At 37.7% G+C, this 18,898-nt stretch overlaps 2 protein-coding genes across 3 annotated transcripts in view; one reads left to right on the forward strand and one right to left on the reverse strand.

Moving 5' to 3' along the window:
• Positions 1-330: 330 nt before the first annotated feature.
• tmem218 (transmembrane protein 218) lies at positions 331-4,332 on the reverse strand. Of its 2 annotated transcripts, XM_079600134.1 has the most exons (4): positions 3,751-4,332; positions 3,552-3,654; positions 728-772; positions 331-605 (listed from the first exon to the last, which is right to left on the reverse strand). In XM_079600134.1, exons 1-4 carry the CDS (start codon positions 3,858-3,860, stop codon positions 543-545), a joined length of 321 nt encoding a protein of 106 aa, XP_079456260.1. In that variant the 5' UTR covers positions 3,861-4,332; the 3' UTR covers positions 331-542. The 2 variants fall into 2 exon arrangements, with proteins under 2 accessions (XP_079456260.1, XP_079456259.1); XM_079600133.1 differs by having other exon boundaries at positions 513-772; positions 3,751-4,321.
• Positions 4,333-5,204: 872 nt separating this feature from the next.
• Positions 5,205-18,898, forward strand: part of pknox2 (pbx/knotted 1 homeobox 2) — a 70,495-nt gene continuing 56,801 nt past the window's right edge. Inside the window, exon 1 of the mRNA XM_079600132.1 lies at positions 5,205-5,410. The gene's annotated coding sequence lies outside the window, so the exon portion shown is untranslated. The remainder of the gene's footprint in view (positions 5,411-18,898) is intronic.

Here is an 18,898-nt window from a genome sequence, read left to right on the forward strand (position 1 = left end):
GTGTGTGCACTAACTTGGATGGGTTAAATGCAGAGGACAAATAGCCTATGAGTTACAATACTTGGCCTTCATGTCTCGTCACTTCACTTAATTCATAATTTGATCAAGTTAATTCATGATTCAGACTCATGACGGATTTATTCATGAATTGGACAGATCTGGTTCTTGTTTGCTACCCATTGACTTGATCCAATCACAGCTTAGTACTCAGGGTTATGGGTTTTTCTGGAAAAAACCTATGACAAATCGGACAAATCCTTTGAGCAATTATGATAGTGATGCTTGCTAAGCAAGCACCAATAATTTAAGAAATTAACAAACTGGAAGTTTGAGAAAAATAGATTGTATTTGTTTTAACAGTAAAATACACAAAATTACGAAATTGCAACACACAGGAAAAAAGCCTCAGAGAGAGAGCCCTCCTAAAAACACTAGCAATGCACATGCTGCATGCAGGCCAGTCTATGTTGTGCTCTCAGAGAGATGTGGACGTCTCTGATTTGGACAGGAAGACAAAAGCCCTGGAACCTTCTGCTGTCCTCTCATCTCAAGCGGGGCTCGTTGATCGACGGCGCTGCCAGGTTGGCCGCCCTGCTCTGGGATATCTGTAGGAGTTTGGCACATGGAGCCTCACGGTCTAGTGTGTTCTCAGGGGCTTGGCATACACAGGCTCCAGGAAATGTAAGGGCAGCAACATGAACAGGGCTGCCAAGAACACCACACTCACCAAGGACAGGAGCACGTACCGGCCGATGAAGAACATATCCACTATCTGAAAAACATCACAGGCTTACGTTGTGAATTATTCAACATATTATACAGTTACTGAAAAGTAATTAAAGCCATGAGGGCTTTGATGTGTCCATTAATTTTTTTTAATTAACATGAAATACATTTAGTATGTTCTGCTTTTCTCCACTAGAGGTCAGCAGGGTTCTTTAAGAAATTCTGACTGCAACCTGAGGCACCTCAGAAGACCATTTAACACAGAACAAGACACTATTGAAGTGCCATAAAGACAGCATTTTTATCAATATGATCTTGAGAACAGTGTGAAACTAAAAATACAACTGTTTTAAACATTGATTTAAAAATATATATTTTTAAAGAAATAATAGAAGGATGTCTGAGGGATACATTACATTATAATTTATTAAAATAGAAAGCAATTTTATAATATAAACTACTAATATAAAACATGTAATACATGTAAACTAAATCTATAGTAATACCTGATAAATAGATAAACATACTATTTTATATTTAATATACAGAATAAGACATACAATGTTGATATATAGATATAAATAAGTATGCTTAATTGAATGGTTTTTGTTTAATATTTATGTAGCAGGATTTACCCTTATTTTAGCATTCTCTCAGAAAACAATAACTTCGTTCTCGCCATTATTTCTTACTCTGCTGTCTGTTTTTCCACCATGTTAGAATTAAAGCTGAACAGGGTGATAGTGTTGAATACTAATGACACTCTACATCCCTACGGACCTGAACTAGAGTATGAGGCCTAAATCATGGGAGAGGCCACAACCTACATTAAACTACAGACAGAGAGATGTCTTTGTGTGTGTCTATGCATGTGTATGTGGGAGGAGGCTCTGTCTCCAGCGAATGCAGTGTTCTCTCGTTTAACGCATCTCACTTTCTAATTTGCCAATTAGCTGGCTAGCGAAGCACAGAGCAGAGGCCATGTTTTATTAATGTGGCATCGAATGTGCGACAGTGAGCTCCTGTTTGGGGCCGGCCTAATTGGCACTGTGATATTATTCCTTTGTACAACAGCGAGGGGTTACCCGTTTCTCATACAACACACTGTCACCTATCAAGAAAAAAAACTATTATCTAGTCATACCCGCTGCAAGCAAATCAGCAATGGGTGTAACATGGATTTGCCGTTATGCACAAATCAGAGTCTAGCACAACGCCCGGTACTACATGCATGCTTGTAGAACTAACTAAATGAGACTTAGTTACAACAGGAAGCCACTGTGGCACAATGGAGATTGTATCATGTTTTGTTTTTCAATTTATCTTTCTGTTGTTCCAATTTAGGCAACTATCAGACTGTATATTCATTGCTAAATTGATTAAAACTAACGCACACACAAACATACATGATTTATAAAAGTGCTAAAAGGTGCTTGTTGACATCAGAAAATGTAACCAAACACCTCAAACCTGATTTGTAAACCTGAGAACATCTTTTGCAAGATATTACAGAAATTAACTACATGCAACCTGTGAGATCTCAAGTATGCATCAAAACAAATATTTTTCAATCTGAGAGCAGGGGGTTATTATTATATAATAATTTTAGGTTGATGACAAGAGAATGTTCGATTCAGTCAACATGTTTCCGTTCTGCTATTGAAGACTGAAAGGTAAACGTTCGGTTCGGTTTTTGTTTGTGCAGACAAGAGGGTGGCTTGGCAGCTCAGAGCGCTGGTTTTGGCAAAGACAGACTTTAGGAAAAAGCTGTTGTGTTTGTGCTTGTCTGCTGTTGAGGAGAGATAAACTAGCACATGTCTTTTTTTTCAAATATAACTCACACAAAGAGCTGTACAGTGCACCTAACACCATTCAAGCATGAATATCAGAATTCAGTAAGCTTACAAAATTATCAAAGCACTCGTACATTAACCTTTCATTAACATTTTTTTTATCAAGTATAGGAGAATTCCGGAAATATTGTCACTTTATTATAGGTACACCTGTTCAACTGCTTGTTAACATAAATATCTGCAGCCAATCACATGGCAGCAACTCAATGCATTTAGGCATGTAGACATGGTCAAGCCGATCTGCTGAAGTTCTGAGCATCAGAATGGGGAAGAAAAGTGACTTTGTTTGAACGTGGCATGGTTGTTGGTGCCAGACAGGCTGGTCTGAGTATTTCAGAAACTGCTGATCTACTGGGATTTTCACACACAACCATCTCTAGGGTTTACAGAGAATGGTCCAGAAAAGAGAAAATATCCAGTGAGTGACAATTTACACGGGCTCACCAAAATTGGACAATAGAAGTAGGGCCTTCTATAGTAGTATCCATCCTGCCTTGTATCATCAGTTCAATCTGCTGCTGGTGGTGGTGTAATGGTGTGGGGAATATTTTCTTGGCACACTTTGGGCCCCTTAGTACCATCTGAGTATAATTTAAACACCACAGCCCTATTGTTGCTGACCATGTCTATCCCTTTATAACTCATCTTCTGATGGCTACTTCCAGCAGGATAACGCACCATGTCACGAAGCTCAATTAATCTCACTATTAATTAATTCACTACTCAAATGTCTACCACAGTCTAGAGCACCTTTGGGATGTGGTGGAACAGGAGATTCATGAAACTGATGCTATCATGTCAATATGGACCAAAATCCATTATTGTTTCCAGGAGCTTATTGAATCTATTCCACGTGTATTTATGGTAGTTCTGAAGGCAAAGGGGGTCCAACCCGGTACAATAAAGGTGTACCCAACAATAAAGTGGCCTGAGTATACATGGAAATGACTGATAAATCTACGATGCACTCACCTGAACTGCTCTCTCAGGTGAGGGAACTTCAGGTGCGCGAGGGAAAAAGACTAAAACCAGTGTGATGGTGAGCGCCAGAAGAAATATAGGGATGATCCCTAACCTGGTGAGGCAATTACATCGTGGTTATTCATGATACAACACTACAGAGCAATGCTGATGCAAGTTCTGTGTCGAAAACATAAAAGTATGTTCTTACTTGGTTGGGCCGGTTGCGCGCGACAGAACGATGGCGAGCGCGAGAGTCAGTATCCAGGTTAAAGCAATGATAAACACACCTGTCCCAACGCCCAACACCACATCGGCCATCCTCACCTCTCACGCTGCGTGCGTGTGCCTGCCCTGGACGAGTGAGTGAAGTATCTTTTGCTTTTAGGCAGCGTTTATGATGGCTGCGCGCGCTAAATCCGCAAAGTCTGGAAGAACGTTATCAAGTCGATGTTATGAAAGCAAACCATGTGGCGTGTACATCTTCAAATTGCTATTAGTAGAAATATACTGTTAGTACGCTGTTTTTACTCGGTTCCACTAACTTAGCATATTACGAAGTAAACTGTGGAAAACATGCAGTTCATCAAAATCACGTGCTTAAACTAGCAAACTAATCCATTATAAACATTTTACGGCTAATCAGTTTGTATATATACACCTAATAAAACAACCAAATTATGAAACCAGCAACGTGATTCTAAATAATATACTGGTTTATGCACAGATGCATGCTGCAGAAAGTCTAAAATATTTCCATGGAAACCCAGTCGCTTCTGTTTATCTCTACACTTCCTGTGTCGCAAATGGACCAATCAGGTTGCAGTATCTGGCGAGCAGTATGCTGGGAGTTGTAGTTTTTCCCGAATACTGGCCATACATACTAATACCAAATAGTACACATTTACGTTGAGTGCGTTTCTCAATGCTTTTCTTGCAAATGTATATATTTGTATGTTTGTATTTTTCTCAATCTTTTTTTTATGGAGTTTCTCTTTCCATTATTCCCTTTATTTATTTAAATATATATTTCATATAGCCTATTGGTGATTTACTTTGGCTAGTGACAATTTAAAAGACAATTATTTAATATTGAAGACACGTTCTCTTGGTAATATCACACTGTGAGTCTCTATACAGGAAATATATAGGCTAGCTCCCTTTAGCCTATGGGAATTCATATGGCATAGTTTTTATCCAGATTAGCCTTTCAAGGGCTGCAATTTAGCTTGTAGCCTATGGGTTACATTTCTAGGACAATAACGAAATATACATTTAGGATTTGACCAAGTGGCTTTTCTTCTTCTTGCACAAATAAAAAATAAAATAAAAAAATAGCTGCCTTAATTTTAAATTGTAATTTTTTTTTAATCAACTTGGCTGTGTAAGTATTTTCAACTTAAATTACATTGAACTGACGTAAAAAAATGAGTTGAATCTTGTAGCCTATAACTTAAAAGTTGAATTAATGTAAAAACATTTGTTTATGACTTATTGATCGTCAGATCGTGTATTTATTTTTTACAGTGTAGCCTAGCCTATTTTTCCTCTGCTTTTCAACTACAGTACTAACAACCAAGGCGACCTGCAGCCGAATGTAGGTCTCATTTGATGTCGATAGAGGGCCAGCGGGCTCCACCGTTAATGAACCGGAGATGCGCGTGCAGGGCCCGGGGTGTTCGGTGTACGAATGGCAGTGGAAGAGGAACCGCGGAGGTCTACACTCGGTAGAGAGGGGTACGGGGAGAGAGAGAGAGAGAGGAGGGGGGAGATGGTGGGAGGGGTCTGATATGGCAGACGTCACGGCTTGTGTAGGGGAGTATAGGCTGTGTTGTCAGCCTGGTGTCAGTCTGATGAAGATTGGCATTCAGGTAAGCTGTCATTCATTTTCAATGTCAGAGCGCGGAGCGGGCGAACACTCCAGCCTGTTTTTTTCCCTCTCGCTCTCATTACAAAAGGCAGGACATTATTCATACAGACTGGCCGAGGGCTGAGGGGAGAGAATGATAGACAGAGAGGGAGAGAGAAAGTGAGGGAAAGAGAGGGAGAGAGAGAGAGAGCGCGCGCGTGAGTGAGCGGGAGGGAGGAGGAGAAAGAGAACGAGTGCGATAGAAGGAGGGAGGAAGAGAGGAAAGACTGTAGAAGATGCCGTGCAGTTTGGGGAGCGCGTCTTTGTGGATGAATTTATGGTGGATGATGCTTTTGGACTTGTGAAATGTGGTGGTAATTCTTGTGTCGACATTTTTTTTTGTTGGATTTAAAGGTCGTTTTGCATTTTTGTAGCTATACGACTAATTATTGTTATTCATATCGCGCAAAATATATAAGCATGTAAATTCTGTTCAGAATTTTAATTGGGATATATTTTGTTATCGCTAATGTTTTGTTGAGCAAAAGCAATGTCTTTAATGAGTATTACATATGTTTTATTTTATTTGAATGAGAGTAAGATCATAGCCTATATTTACTTTATGACTGGTCAGTTTTGAAACAATATTGCTCAGTAGCCTAAATGTTTTATCTGGCATTCAGAACTTTTTCCAGTTTGACATTTATGTTTATATTAAGATTATCGCACATTAGGCTATCAGAGCAGAGTTTAGGAAAATAAAAACAGATTTGACTGCAGTGTTAAATGATAGCACAATGACGACTTTCCGCGGAGTCAACTTTTTGTTTTAAGAATATAGCAGCCTAGGCCTAGGCCTACATTTTTTTGGTTGCGAATAGGCTACATCCCATTTTTTTGTCTTTCTCCAATGACGCAATATTTTAAATATATATTTTAAGCATAAAACAAACGTTTTGTGGTATGTAAATGTGTAATAAAGTTTGTATTAATACTGTCATGTTTTATGTTTTGTTTATGAACCGGATGATATTGACACTAAAAACTGCAATAATGGTTCAAGTAGCCTACTGTTGTTATGGTTACCACCTTCGAACCGTTCTCAAGCGTATAGGCTATTTGGCGCCAGAAAGAAAAGAAATACTATTGGAAACATGCTCAATGTGTGTTTTAGTACAGTTATCATATTTAAACGATTAATGGTTACATTTTTAAGCCGTCAATTTAATCAGTCTACTCTTTGCTGTTGGCTCTATGTCTGATGCATAGCCTACTGTGTAGCCTACTTTTTGTTTAGGCTACTTTTTTTTCTTTTTTGTTTTCTTGGATAGCAAATCATGTGGTATAGTACCTAATTATTATTCTCTTTTGTATTCTAAGATTTGTCCTAGGGATGGCCCGATACCGATACCAGTATCGGGTATCGGCCCGATAGCCTACTGAGCTCATGTACTCATACTCGTACTCGTAAAAAGCGCCCCGATACCAACAACCGATACCAGGCAGCGTGTGTACAGTGTTTGTGTCCAGACAAAGAAGCACTGACAACAGAAAGTATAATGGGGATAAAAAAGAAGGCTGTCTATGAAGTAAATGTATCATATTAGTGAAATATTAAACAAAATATAGTAACGCCTATATGGCTGTGGTGCGCGAGTTGATAAGAGAAAAACGCGCAGTGGATTGAGCGCGCCGCGGCACCGAAGCGCGAGCTGGTCGAGCGCATCAGACGTCAGTGGAAAGTTTGTAGTTCAGTCGGATGTCAATGGCAAAGAAAGTAAAACGAGGCATGGAGCTTATTATTAACATTAACTGACCAGAGAGAGAGAGAGCGAGAGCGCGCACTTCTGTTGAATGCTCTGGATTGCTGATCGTTCACTCGGCACGTATATTTGGATTAAAACTAAATCGTATATGTAAGTAAAACAGGAACTGTTACCTTATTTATGTTTAATAACGACATTATTACAGGACATTTGCAGGTCAAGAAGTTACATGAACTTCAAACATCCAAAGCGCGCGCCCCGAAAACCATCGCCTCAGACAGCGCGCGAACACTGAGTGGAATTCTTTCACTATTGCGCTTGTACGGATGAATTCACACAAAACTATGTAAAAACGCCCGTCTTGGCGAGTATCCTAGTAAACAAAGTATATTATATGTCAAGTGAACGTAGACAGTATAATTCAAATGGGGTCCGTGCGTTTGGTCTTAAAGGGGCAGCAGTTGAATTAATCTGCTGCTGTGTTTTAATGTTAACCAGACAAAGGATTAACTCTTGACTAAATAGGCTACATTTTTGGTAACTTCACAAAAAGATCCATCTATATTTAATTTATACAGTAATGAATATGCTGTGCATTAAATATATTTGATGAACAAATTAAGTTTACATTTAATAAACAAATATGATTTGACATTCTTTTGGTTTCTCTACCAATACATTTAAAAATGACAAATGCATGAATTAAATAAATTGAAAATAAAAATACAGGTATCGGTTACGGTATCGGTATCGGCGAGTACCAAAAATGAAAGTATCGGTATCGGACTCGGCCTGGAAAAAGTGGTATCGGGCCATCCCTAATTTGTCCTCTATGGAAGCTTGTTTCCGCCATTGAATGAAAAATCTAAAAGGTTATTGTGACTATCTCGCAATTCTGACTTTTTTTTCTCAGAATTTCGTGCAATTTAAACTCGCAATTGTGAAATATAGCCTAAAGTTGCAATTGCGTGTTATAAAGACAGAATTGCGAGAAAAAAAGTCAGAATTGCGAGATCTTGTAATTCTAAATTGCGTAAAATACACTTGCAATTACGAGGAAAAAAGTCAGAATTGTGTGGTATAAAGTTGCAATTGCGTGTTATTAAGTCAGAGTTGTGTGATATTCGCAATTGACCGTTCGCAAAAGCCACGCCCCTTAGTTATTGTTACTACGCCCGTCAAACAATTGAGAACCATAGCCATGGCTGGGTTGAGCTCCATACATTAAGTGATTGGTTTTGGAGTAATGCAGCAGACATATCCTCCAGGGCACGACAGAAAGTATAGACAGAATAGCGCGGGAGCACATGCACAAAACAGTTTTGTAAAATTATATATCAATCATTTTTATTTGATCATATATCATTTTACAAAACTGTTTTGCGCATGTGCTCCCGCACGCGCTATTTCAGTCACAACACTGCAATCAGAGGACGCGCTGAAACCATCAACTCTCGATGCGGTTCTCTTCATTCATAACTCAGCCTACTGAGAAGGATATATTTGTGTAAATAGTTGTGCAACTGCGCGAACTTTGTTTTGAAGTTTAATGTTTGAGTTCCAGAGGAATTTGTGACTGTGTACCTGTTCAACCACATCAAAGCTTCGTAATAAGTAAGTCCGTGCTTTTTCTCTTTTTTTTCCTCTTGTTTGCTGACTGATGAGGGGCCGCAGTGCCGTAGTGAAACGGTGTTTGTACATGTAGCCTATTTTTTAATAATAGTTGCAAGCAATCATAAAATACAGCAAGTTTTAAGCCTGTGCAGACCTCACTGCCATAGGCGCATCATTGCACTATCTTGCTGAAATCGGAATGTTTGACGGAGGTCCTTCTCCTTAGTTACAGTTGCTGAGCTAGGATTGGACGAGAACCGTTCGAGGGCGGGGTTTTGCGAACGGTCAATTGCGTGAAAATGTCAGAATCGCAAGATATAAACCCACAATTGCAAGGAAAAAGTCAGTATTGCGAATTATATAAACTCACAATTGCGAGAGAAAAAAAGTTAGAATTAAGTAAACTTATGTAAACTTATAATTATGAGAAAAAAGTCAAATTTGTGAGGTAAAATGTCGCAATTATCTTTTAGGCTAACTAGTTTTATTCCGTGGCAGAAACAAGCATCCATATTCCCCTGATTTGTAAAACATGAAGCTGATTGTTCCTTTCTGTCTTGCAGAGAGAGAACATTACATTGTACTGTAAATAATTGAGTTCCTCATTGGATATAGACTTGTTCCTTTGTAAAAAGTTTAGTGACTTAAACACCCTTGCACTTGGGGCTGTGTGTTTTTCTGCAAATTTGGATTTTCAACCTAAACTAGCAAGCTGGCGTTTGGAAAAACAGAGAACATCTGAAAGGTACTTCGTAAAGTAAGAAACATGCAACAAAAAAAGTATTTTTCTAAATTTTGTAAAGACGTCAGGTGAAATAAAAGGGCTAAATGGCAGTATACAGGAAATGTGGATATTTAAGGGTTGTTTTAAACTGTTCGCAAGCTTATGAAGCAAATTTGTACAAAGTCATTTTTAATGCTCTTTCTGGAAATCTAAAATGCTCAGTTTATGTTTTTCATGTCAGGTTTATATCAGAAAGGGAGCACTGCTTCATAAATGAAACAATAATTAGATAATTTGAAATGGTGTAGTTCCAAAACTCTGCAGAAATGAGAAACTATACTCTCAAATCCTCTTTCTGACTGGCTTAATTTAATTTAAATATGTATCTGCAGTATTCACAGACATAACACCTTTCACAATATGCTAAAATATTATTCAAGAAAAAAAAAAAAGCTAGGCTAAATTCTAATGTATTTAAGTAAATAACACTTTTTTTCTCTACAAATATTTAGATCAGCTTAGTCTTTCCAGTACAACCCTTAACAAAGTTCTTACAGAGTTGTAGATTTGAATTTCTTTAGTGTCAAATACAGAATAATTTCAGCCGAGAGGTGACATTGCATGTCCATTTTTGGACCTCAAAGATGGATCTCATTTAATCAGCTGTTTTATTTCTGTTGTGCAGGCGATCACAAGGCTGTAATGTTTTGTCTGGAAGATAAAAGTTGTTGGATGGGGCTAATTTAAATGCCGAGATCCCTGCTGGGATCTTAATTGATGATTTGTGTCGCGGGACAAGCTGCCCACGGGCAAAACTGCAAACACAAAATACTCAGACTTTATTTGCATATTCCCCTTCTCCCCATTATGAGCAAATTACAATCTGAGGTTCAATACTGCAGGACCCGGAGCTCTTTTGGTCTAATCGCTAATAATAAAAAAAAGACTCCGTCACCCTAAATGAAGGAAGTAAACTGAGCAAAAAGAAGATAGCAAACCAATTGTGATGCTTCTAGACTTCCATAAAGCTAATTGTCTTCCTCTCTAATGTGTCACTTTTGATGCCGACCCGTATATATACATTCACAGTGCTAATAATTGAAATGCCTATTTTTGTACAGGTCTCATTTGGATTTTCAGATCTTACACATGTTGTTTGTCTGTTGACAGTTAATGAGATAGCGTTTTTATCTTTGCCTCAAATGAGAATTATTCATCAGCCTGTAGTCTTCTGGGGTCTTGTGTGTTCAAGGTGAAGCAATATGAGGCTACATTGTTCTCTGCTCCTCTTAGATGCACAGAGACAGAGCTCTGTTGTTACAGGCTTCCACCGCTAAGCCTTTGCTGATCCTGATGGCTCTCCGAGGAGCGCGGGCCTGTTATTGCGTTGGACGGCTGTGCGTCCAAACGACCTCGCTATGCTGCTCTCATACTGCCAGGCACGACGGTCAAACTCCTCTCCTGGGACCTGGAGGTAGAGGAAGATTTGCTTGATTTACACGTGTAGAGGCACTTAACAGTCACCCGTAGCACAGCACTCGCATCACAGGCCGTGCTGTTTTCATGTCACCCTGGCCTTGGAGCCCACGTTGATTTGATTTACGAGAAAACGCAGGCTCGAAATCGACAGTCTCCAAAAAGAAGCGATGATCAGATGTTAACAAATGCAATGAAGTCGTCAGCACTTGTCATGCACTTTAATAGATGTAGCCTGAAGTGACTTGATGGAAATCTGTCCTTGACTATCCTCTATATCTGTGCAACATTTAAAACATCTAGATACAAATGTATTATAGTAAGTCTATGGAACAGGGTTATTATTGTTAACTGAAATGAAAACTAAAACCATAAAAAACATTTTCATTACTTGAATGGAAAAATAGACATGAACTGAAATATAATAAAAGCTAGTTGCCAAAGCAACATTTGTCATTTTCTTTTAGTTGATTTATATATATATATTGTTATTGTTGATATATATATATATATATATATATATATATATATATATATATTTTTTTTTTTTTTACATATATATAACTGAGAACTGCTAATTAATTTCTATGTGATATTTAGTGGATCTGGTGGATCTGGTAGGAAAAAAAATCCTATAGACTTACATTGCAGGAGTAACCCAAGCCATTTCTATAAATCAGAATCTCATATTTTTATTTGGGGGTGTGATCATTTGAATTTGACCAGTGTGCAACACCCTAGCAAGTACAGTAGCAACTGTTCCAATGTCCTGGTAAAAACCCAGTGACTTTTGCTCCGCGCATATATATATATATATATATATATATAGCCTAATATTATTATTATCTTATGCAAATGACAGTCAAAGTTGTTCATATGACAGAAATAATTACTTCACCAGGATCAAAAGCAGAGTCAAATTAGCAGCAGCTTATTATTAATTCTGAATTTAAAAACCTTGAACAAGACTGTAAACCTCTGAGTGCCTTTGTTCTTATCTCTAGTGGAATGCTGATAATCCAAATAAATGTACTCAGCGTCACTGAGGGAAATACAAACACTTCTACACAATTCTGAATTTATAATATTTCTGAGTAGTTTCTCAGAACAGACGAAGGTTGAAAATATTTTATTAGAATTCTTTTCGAGATCAAAGTAGAAGAAAAAACCCTACCCAGGACAAATTCATATCTCTTTCCCCCCCCTCTAAATATATAAATATATGCATGAGTACAATAACTAGTCAAATTAAAATAATGTGCTAGAGGCAGGAGAGTGCTTGACTAAGGTTGAGAGAGAATGATGTTTAATATTTTCTCTATTAGGGCGAGCATGTGAATTGTAGTTCTCACATGTTTTACACATTTCATATGTTGGTGTCATTTGGCGTGACTGGAGAGAGATAGATGTTCTCCACCGGTGCATTGTGTGCATTTCACTCTCCTGTCTTTTGGAGTGTGGCATGTTTTATTAGAGCTGAAATAGTGCATTGAATGCTCATCTATTACTGTAAAAGCCATCTTCTCCGAAAGTGGCATCTCGCTTCGTCCCGTTTCAATGACATCATTCATAAAGGCATGTTTTTCTCCCATTCACACTTCCTGCTCTGTCCTCTGGAGCATTCAAACACAGACCACCATTGATTCCAACCACCTGATTTCATTTGGACCTTTGACACCGGGCTATATCGGAGCTTCCTCTCCCGCTGATCTATTTGTGCATCTTTTGTTGTGTTTCGAACAGAACCCCCCACGTTTCCATCATCCTCTTTCAAGCTCAGAGCCATTAAAAAGGCATTGATCGGTAGATGTATGTGTGCAAAATGCCTGTGATGGCGTCAGTACATGACAGTTATTTTCCCTTTGATTAATGCATTCCAATGACTTTCTTTATATTGATCGTGAGTGACTCCTGAATGGCGGCTAATTCACTCGTTTTAAAAAGATTATAAATGCATATCAATTCAGATAAATGGATCTGAGTTTTATTTGCGAAGTGGTGCATCTCAGCTAGATTTATTGGCCAGTAGCTTTGCAAATACCGTTAGGAGCGGGGTCTTATTTTTTGCTTTCTAATAAAATGCGTTGGGACAGAGCAGCCTCTGGGATGTCATAAAGCACCTGGCTTCCCAGTGGATTTTGCCATAATGTTTGATTTACAGCTTGCAGAAGTTTCTGCTTGAAAACTGTCTCTGTTTTCTTTTCTTTTTACTGAGAGCACTAATATATATAGCCTATATATATATATATATATATATATATATATATATATATATATATAGTGTTTCCTTCTGGAGCATTCACTATTTTGTAATAGTTGCGTATGAGTCCCTCAGTTGTCCTCAGTGTGAAAAGATGGATCTCAAAATCATAGCTATCACAGCTGGAAAGGGTTCAAATATGCAGAAGATGCTGGAAAACCAAAGAGTTTATGGGACCTGGAGGATTTTCCTGAAGAACATTGGATAGTTTAACTGCTCAGGACAAAAAAGGGACTCATGAACAACTATCACAAACACAAACATTCATGAATCATCCAGGTAGAACTAAGGGTGTGTAGACTTTTGAACGCGGTCATTTTTTTATAAATTCAACTTATTTTGTCTTATGTAAACATCTTTTATGTAAAATATCTTAATCAGGACAGTACTAAATAAAAAATAACATGCATTTTTGTATGATCCCTCTGATTTTGTTAAAATAATGAACATTTTGCAGATTCTGCCAGGTGTGTGTAAACACACATACACACACACACACACACACACACACACAATTTTTAATGTTGTAGCTAAAAAGAATCACAGAAATTGTATATATTTTAAGACAAAATATGTATTTTCAGTTCAGTGATAAAATTATTAATTTTCCATGTGCTGTCAAAACGGTTATCCTTTCACTTTTTGACAGCTGCTGAAAAACTAGACCCCTCTTCCCCCTCGAACAGACCCGCTGTGGTCAAAAAGGCTTCTAGGAACATGCAGAATGCAGACAAACTGCAATAAATTGTTTTCCATAAGTGGACTGGATTTGATAATGTTTGGAAAGCGGGATCATAGTGACAACTCCAATCACAATGGGGATTCATTTTTGTACTAACATTGTAGCTCAAAGTAGCTTTCTGAGAAAAATTATACGGTAGTTCTTAATAAAAACATACTTTTTTTCAAGGGTGGATCTCAGTGCTAATGTACCATACAAATTGTAGAGTCAAATTGGCTTGTAAAGTGTTGTAATGTCACTAAATGATTTATTCTAGAAAGTTAAAAGCGATTTCCACAATCACTCTGCGCTTTAGTGTTAAAAAGGTTGCATAGCCTATTTGTCTATTATTTATCTATTTATATGTGTACTTGTTTTTATCAGTCCAACAGTGCGAGCGTTCATCATTATATCTAAATTCCTCCGAGCTCTGTGCTGTTTAGCGCTGCTGGTGGGTTATATTTGATACATCAGTATAAGCAGCATGATTTCAGGCTGCGGGGTGCTTTGCCTTCCTCGAGCACATGAGAGATTTCACACACACCAGCTGCTTTATTGCGTTCGTACAGTATGTGCCGACAGTTTTGGGAAAACCTCATGTCATTTCAGATTTAAGAGGTGGTTTCAATCGCCAACAAAAGGCCTCAACATCATTTCTAATGGATGTTCCAACCACGGCGAACCGCATTCCGCTCCTTCTCGCTCTGGTTTGTTTTTAGGGGCCCCATAAGATATAAAGTTGTTTCCTTTCAACTGGAGTGTAAACATATAAAAGGTTGCAGATTGAGTGTGTTCTTCTCGCTCTAGTGTTTGGAAATATCTCAGAACATTAAACAATCTTTTATTCCCAAAGCATTTACTCCACAATAAATTAGCACATCGCTGCAGTTTTTCCTAACAGTTTTGGTCTAATGGTCCCCCACAGCCTCATCAGCAATGCCCAAGTAATCCCGAATCAACACCATACAAAAGTTTTCCTTTTGATTTGTATTACTGGATGCAATTTAGCATTATCATTAATATTATTAGAAGGCAAATTATTAACTTTTTAAGTTTGTCTTACATGTAAATGTAACACACAAACACACACACACACACACACGCACGCACGCACGCACACACACACACACACACACACACACACACACACACACGCACACACATAATTTTATATATATACATATATATATAGCAATAGTTTTAAGATGATCTTTTTGTGTGTGCATGTGAATTTATTAAAATAAACTTTAAAATTATAATAAAATTATAATATAATTATAATTATAATAGTTTTATAAAATAAAACTATATATAATATTATTTGAAAGTACATTTGAATAAATTAACATGCACACACACACACACACACACATATATATATATATATATATAATATGCAGATATATACATATAAAATATACTTTAATATTATATATTACATTATACTATATTATAGCCATCATGTTTTTCTTCACGGTCTCTGCAGTGCACCTTCCCCATTGAAATTCAGCATTGTCTGATGCAGTGTAAACTCTACTGTGTAGGTGACCTTACTAAATTGACTAGTTGACGATCTTACGGACAGACGCCTGTACTTCGGTTTTCTCCAGCTGCTAGCCGTGAGACTTCTGGAGACTGTTCAATTGAAAACTTAGAGGGAGATAAATATAGCAGATGAAATTGTGTCCCGCTTTGTGTGAAACTCTAGAAACGGATGGTCTTCAGAGAAATCATCACTTGCCATACGGGGGATGATATTAATGCGAGCCCGCAAACACTGGGTGCGATAACAGCCAGGAGACTGATCAGCGATGCATCAGCCATTTATCGACCACAACTGCGTGGAAAACAATCTCGTGCTCCCTGACTGTTAGAACTTCATAACGTTGCCCTTCAGAAAGGACTGATGACAGCTCTGAGCTAAAAGTGAAACATAAACAGCTGCTGCCCCAGAGTGTGGGGGAAATGTAGACGCATGCATGTGGCGCTCTGCCATAGCCAGGGTAGGATGACACAAGTTTTTGGGGAGAGCGAGGACAGCAAATGCCCTCGCCGTTAGGGAGAGAAGCCAGGCCCGTGCACCCAGGTGGCTCATACATCCTTGGCGGATTTGTAACAGAAGTGCGAAGTAATGTGCAGAAGGTGGCAGTAATGCAAAATATGGCGTACACCTGCCTTTTTTATCTCTGTCGTAACGTGGACCACCATTCTGGTGGTCGTATGCACTCCAGAGGTATTTATAAACCACCATAGACATTTAATACAGCTCATCACACCTTTTAGCTCAGCTGACTTTAGCGATCAACACAACTGGGCCGAGGAAGAGCGAAAGGGTTAACCTTTTCCTTCCCGTTAGAAAAGGAGGGTGGAAAAACAGAGTGAGAGGTCATGGTGAATACATAGTGTAGGGGAATTCCTTACTGTCTTTCCTAAACCTGCCAATGTTATCAGAGTGCAAGAGTGGAAAACCTGCTACGATACATTAGATTAAAGCAAAAGCTAGATTAAAGACTCTCAAGCCAAAGTATGGTAAAAAAGGATATATGTAAGGTTACTGAGGATATCATTGTCATTGTGGTGGAAGGATTTTGTTTGTCAGAACACAATACACAAAGTAGCCGTTGCATTCTCAATGTCTCCACTAGGGACACTGTAGCGGGAATTAGCATAAACTGTAATCTATGAATTTTTTTATTTCAGATTTTTTTTTTTTATTGCAGATTTTATTGATTTAATTGATCGGAACTGTGTTATTTTGATATTATTTATTTATATATTCTTTATTGATATTTTGAATTTGCCTTTATTTGATATTTTCAGTTTTTCAGTTAATTTTTTTACTATTGTTTGTAAAAATATTTTTAAATAGTTTTATTTCAATTAGTAATTTTACTTCAATTTATATCAGTTATGCCAACTTAAAAAAAAATATTTAGTTTAAGTTTTAGCTAATATTCATTTTCTATTTTTTTGTTTTGTTTTTTTGACAACACTGGTTTGGAGATTTTTCTCCCCTATCTTTCCCTATTAATCAAATAGGAGCTGTACTGTATGCATGTTACCTACATAACAAAATAGCTGCTTGGGGACGTTACCAAGATGGCCACTGAGTGAGCTGACTTGCCTTAAAAGGACTAACACAATTTTAAAGTTTGTTACTATCACAGTAATGCAAAAGCTCACATTAAGTATGTACAATAGTAATGCACACTTAATGTATTAGCTAAGCACTGCAGTTTGCGTACTCGAGTTTCTGGCCTTAGAATGCACATGTGCGTTTCCTGAGCGTGTCTCATCTTGTGTGTATGCGACAGACTCACGAAAACCATCTTAAGCCAGGGAATCTGATGAAAGCTCAGTGTCTGACTTTCCCGTGTCCCAGCACTCATTCTTTAAGTCCCAGGACAGGAAGCAGAGCGAGCTGCAGGCCTCAGAGAGTGTCTGGGTTTGGGCAGATGGGAGATGAAGTTTGGCTGAGGGCCAGAGATCTCCGGTGAGCAGTTAGAAACGAAAGAGCATATGAGCTCAGGGATGGATTTTCCACTCAGCAAGGTGACCATCGGCTTTTGTCATATTAGTTTTAGTACTAATAATGTTCATTTGTAAAATATTGACAATTTTTTTGGGGGGGGTAAAACAAACAAAAAAAATTCTCAGAATTACCGTATATTTGAAGGAGGGAATTGAGTCAAACAGAATACATTTTTTTGATTTAGACAACTTAGCACGCCCTAGCAACCACCCTGACATCCCACAATGATCTAGCAACTGCATAGCAACTTAAAAAATCCTCTCACACTAGCAACCACTGACATCACTGGCATCATGTAAATTATACACCATTCAAAAGTTTGGGGTCAGTACTTTTATGCAGCAAGGATGCATTCAATTGAGCAAAACAGACAGACTTTTACATTATTACAAAATATTTATATTTCAAATAAATGCGGATTTTTTTAATCTGAAAAAAAGTCTCCACAAAAATATTAAGCAGCACTGTTTTTAACTGTGATAATAAAACAAATCATAGAATGATTTCTGAAGGATCATGTGACACTGAAGACTGGCGTAGCCTAATGGCTACTTCACTAAACTAAATTACATTTTAAAATATATAACAATTTTAATATTTCCTAATATTACGTTTTTACTGTTTTTTTAATCAAATCAATTCAGCTTTGCTGAGCATAAGAGACTTCTTAAAAAACAACAAAAAAAAACACTTACAAACCCCAAACATTTGAACAGTAGTGTGCATGTACTTTGTGGATTTTATTTTATTTTAATTCATTAAAACAATTCTTTCTTAAAACAATCATGAAACAACTGGTTTACATTAATTTATTAAAATAGAACCTGGGCTTATAATAATGTGTCATCATTACATATTCTGCCTTTCAAAGGTGGAGGAATTACAGATTTAAAAGTTCCCATAAACTCTTCTCCAAAAGTCTGAGGAAAATCAAAATTTCATGGTGAGGTGGTGTGCCATTTAAAAGATTTAGAAGGATTTGTTTCGGATAAGAGCCCAGATCTACCTGTCTCATTGCTACGCCTAGAGATATTTTTAGCAGTTAAGTCCTTTTCCTGTTTGGATTTCCATAGCTCACTAATGTGGAGAAGACTGCAGCTAAACTTCCAAGATTCAGATCAAGGGAAATGTATTATGCACTGAGTATGAAAGTGTTGTTTCGACATGGAGAGCACAGCGTATACTTCATTAAGCGCTAATATTGCTTTGTGAGTTTGTGTGTCGGTCTGAATGGTAACAAAATAAACTTTTGCTTCATTCAGCATGTGCGTTTGTTTTGTTCTCAGTGTGTATATATAAGCTTAATGCGTCTGCGTGTTGCTCCATATTCCCCTTGTTGTGTCTAGTGTGGCCTTTTGTGTCAGCTGCACACTGGTTTAATGTGAAGTTTAAGCTTCTCATGACGCCAACTAGGGTC

This window comes from Phoxinus phoxinus (assembly GCF_949152265.1).
Source record: "Phoxinus phoxinus genome assembly, chromosome: 23".
Classification (NCBI taxonomy): Eukaryota; Metazoa; Chordata; class Actinopteri; order Cypriniformes; family Leuciscidae; genus Phoxinus; species Phoxinus phoxinus.

Bases quoted from the DNA above. Each gene is read 5' to 3' on its own strand.
- tmem218 (XM_079600133.1), bottom strand. From the start codon at position 3,860: ATGGCCGATGTGGTGTTGGGCGTTGGGACAGGTGTGTTTATCATTGCT. The intron at 3,655-3,750 runs GTAAGAACATAC...TTGCCTCACCAG, and splicing joins CGCGCAACCGGCCCAACCAA to GTTAGGGATCATCCCTATAT. The intron at 773-3,551 runs GTGAGTGCATCG...GATGTTTTTCAG, and splicing joins CACCTGAGAGAGCAGTTCAG to ATAGTGGATATGTTCTTCAT.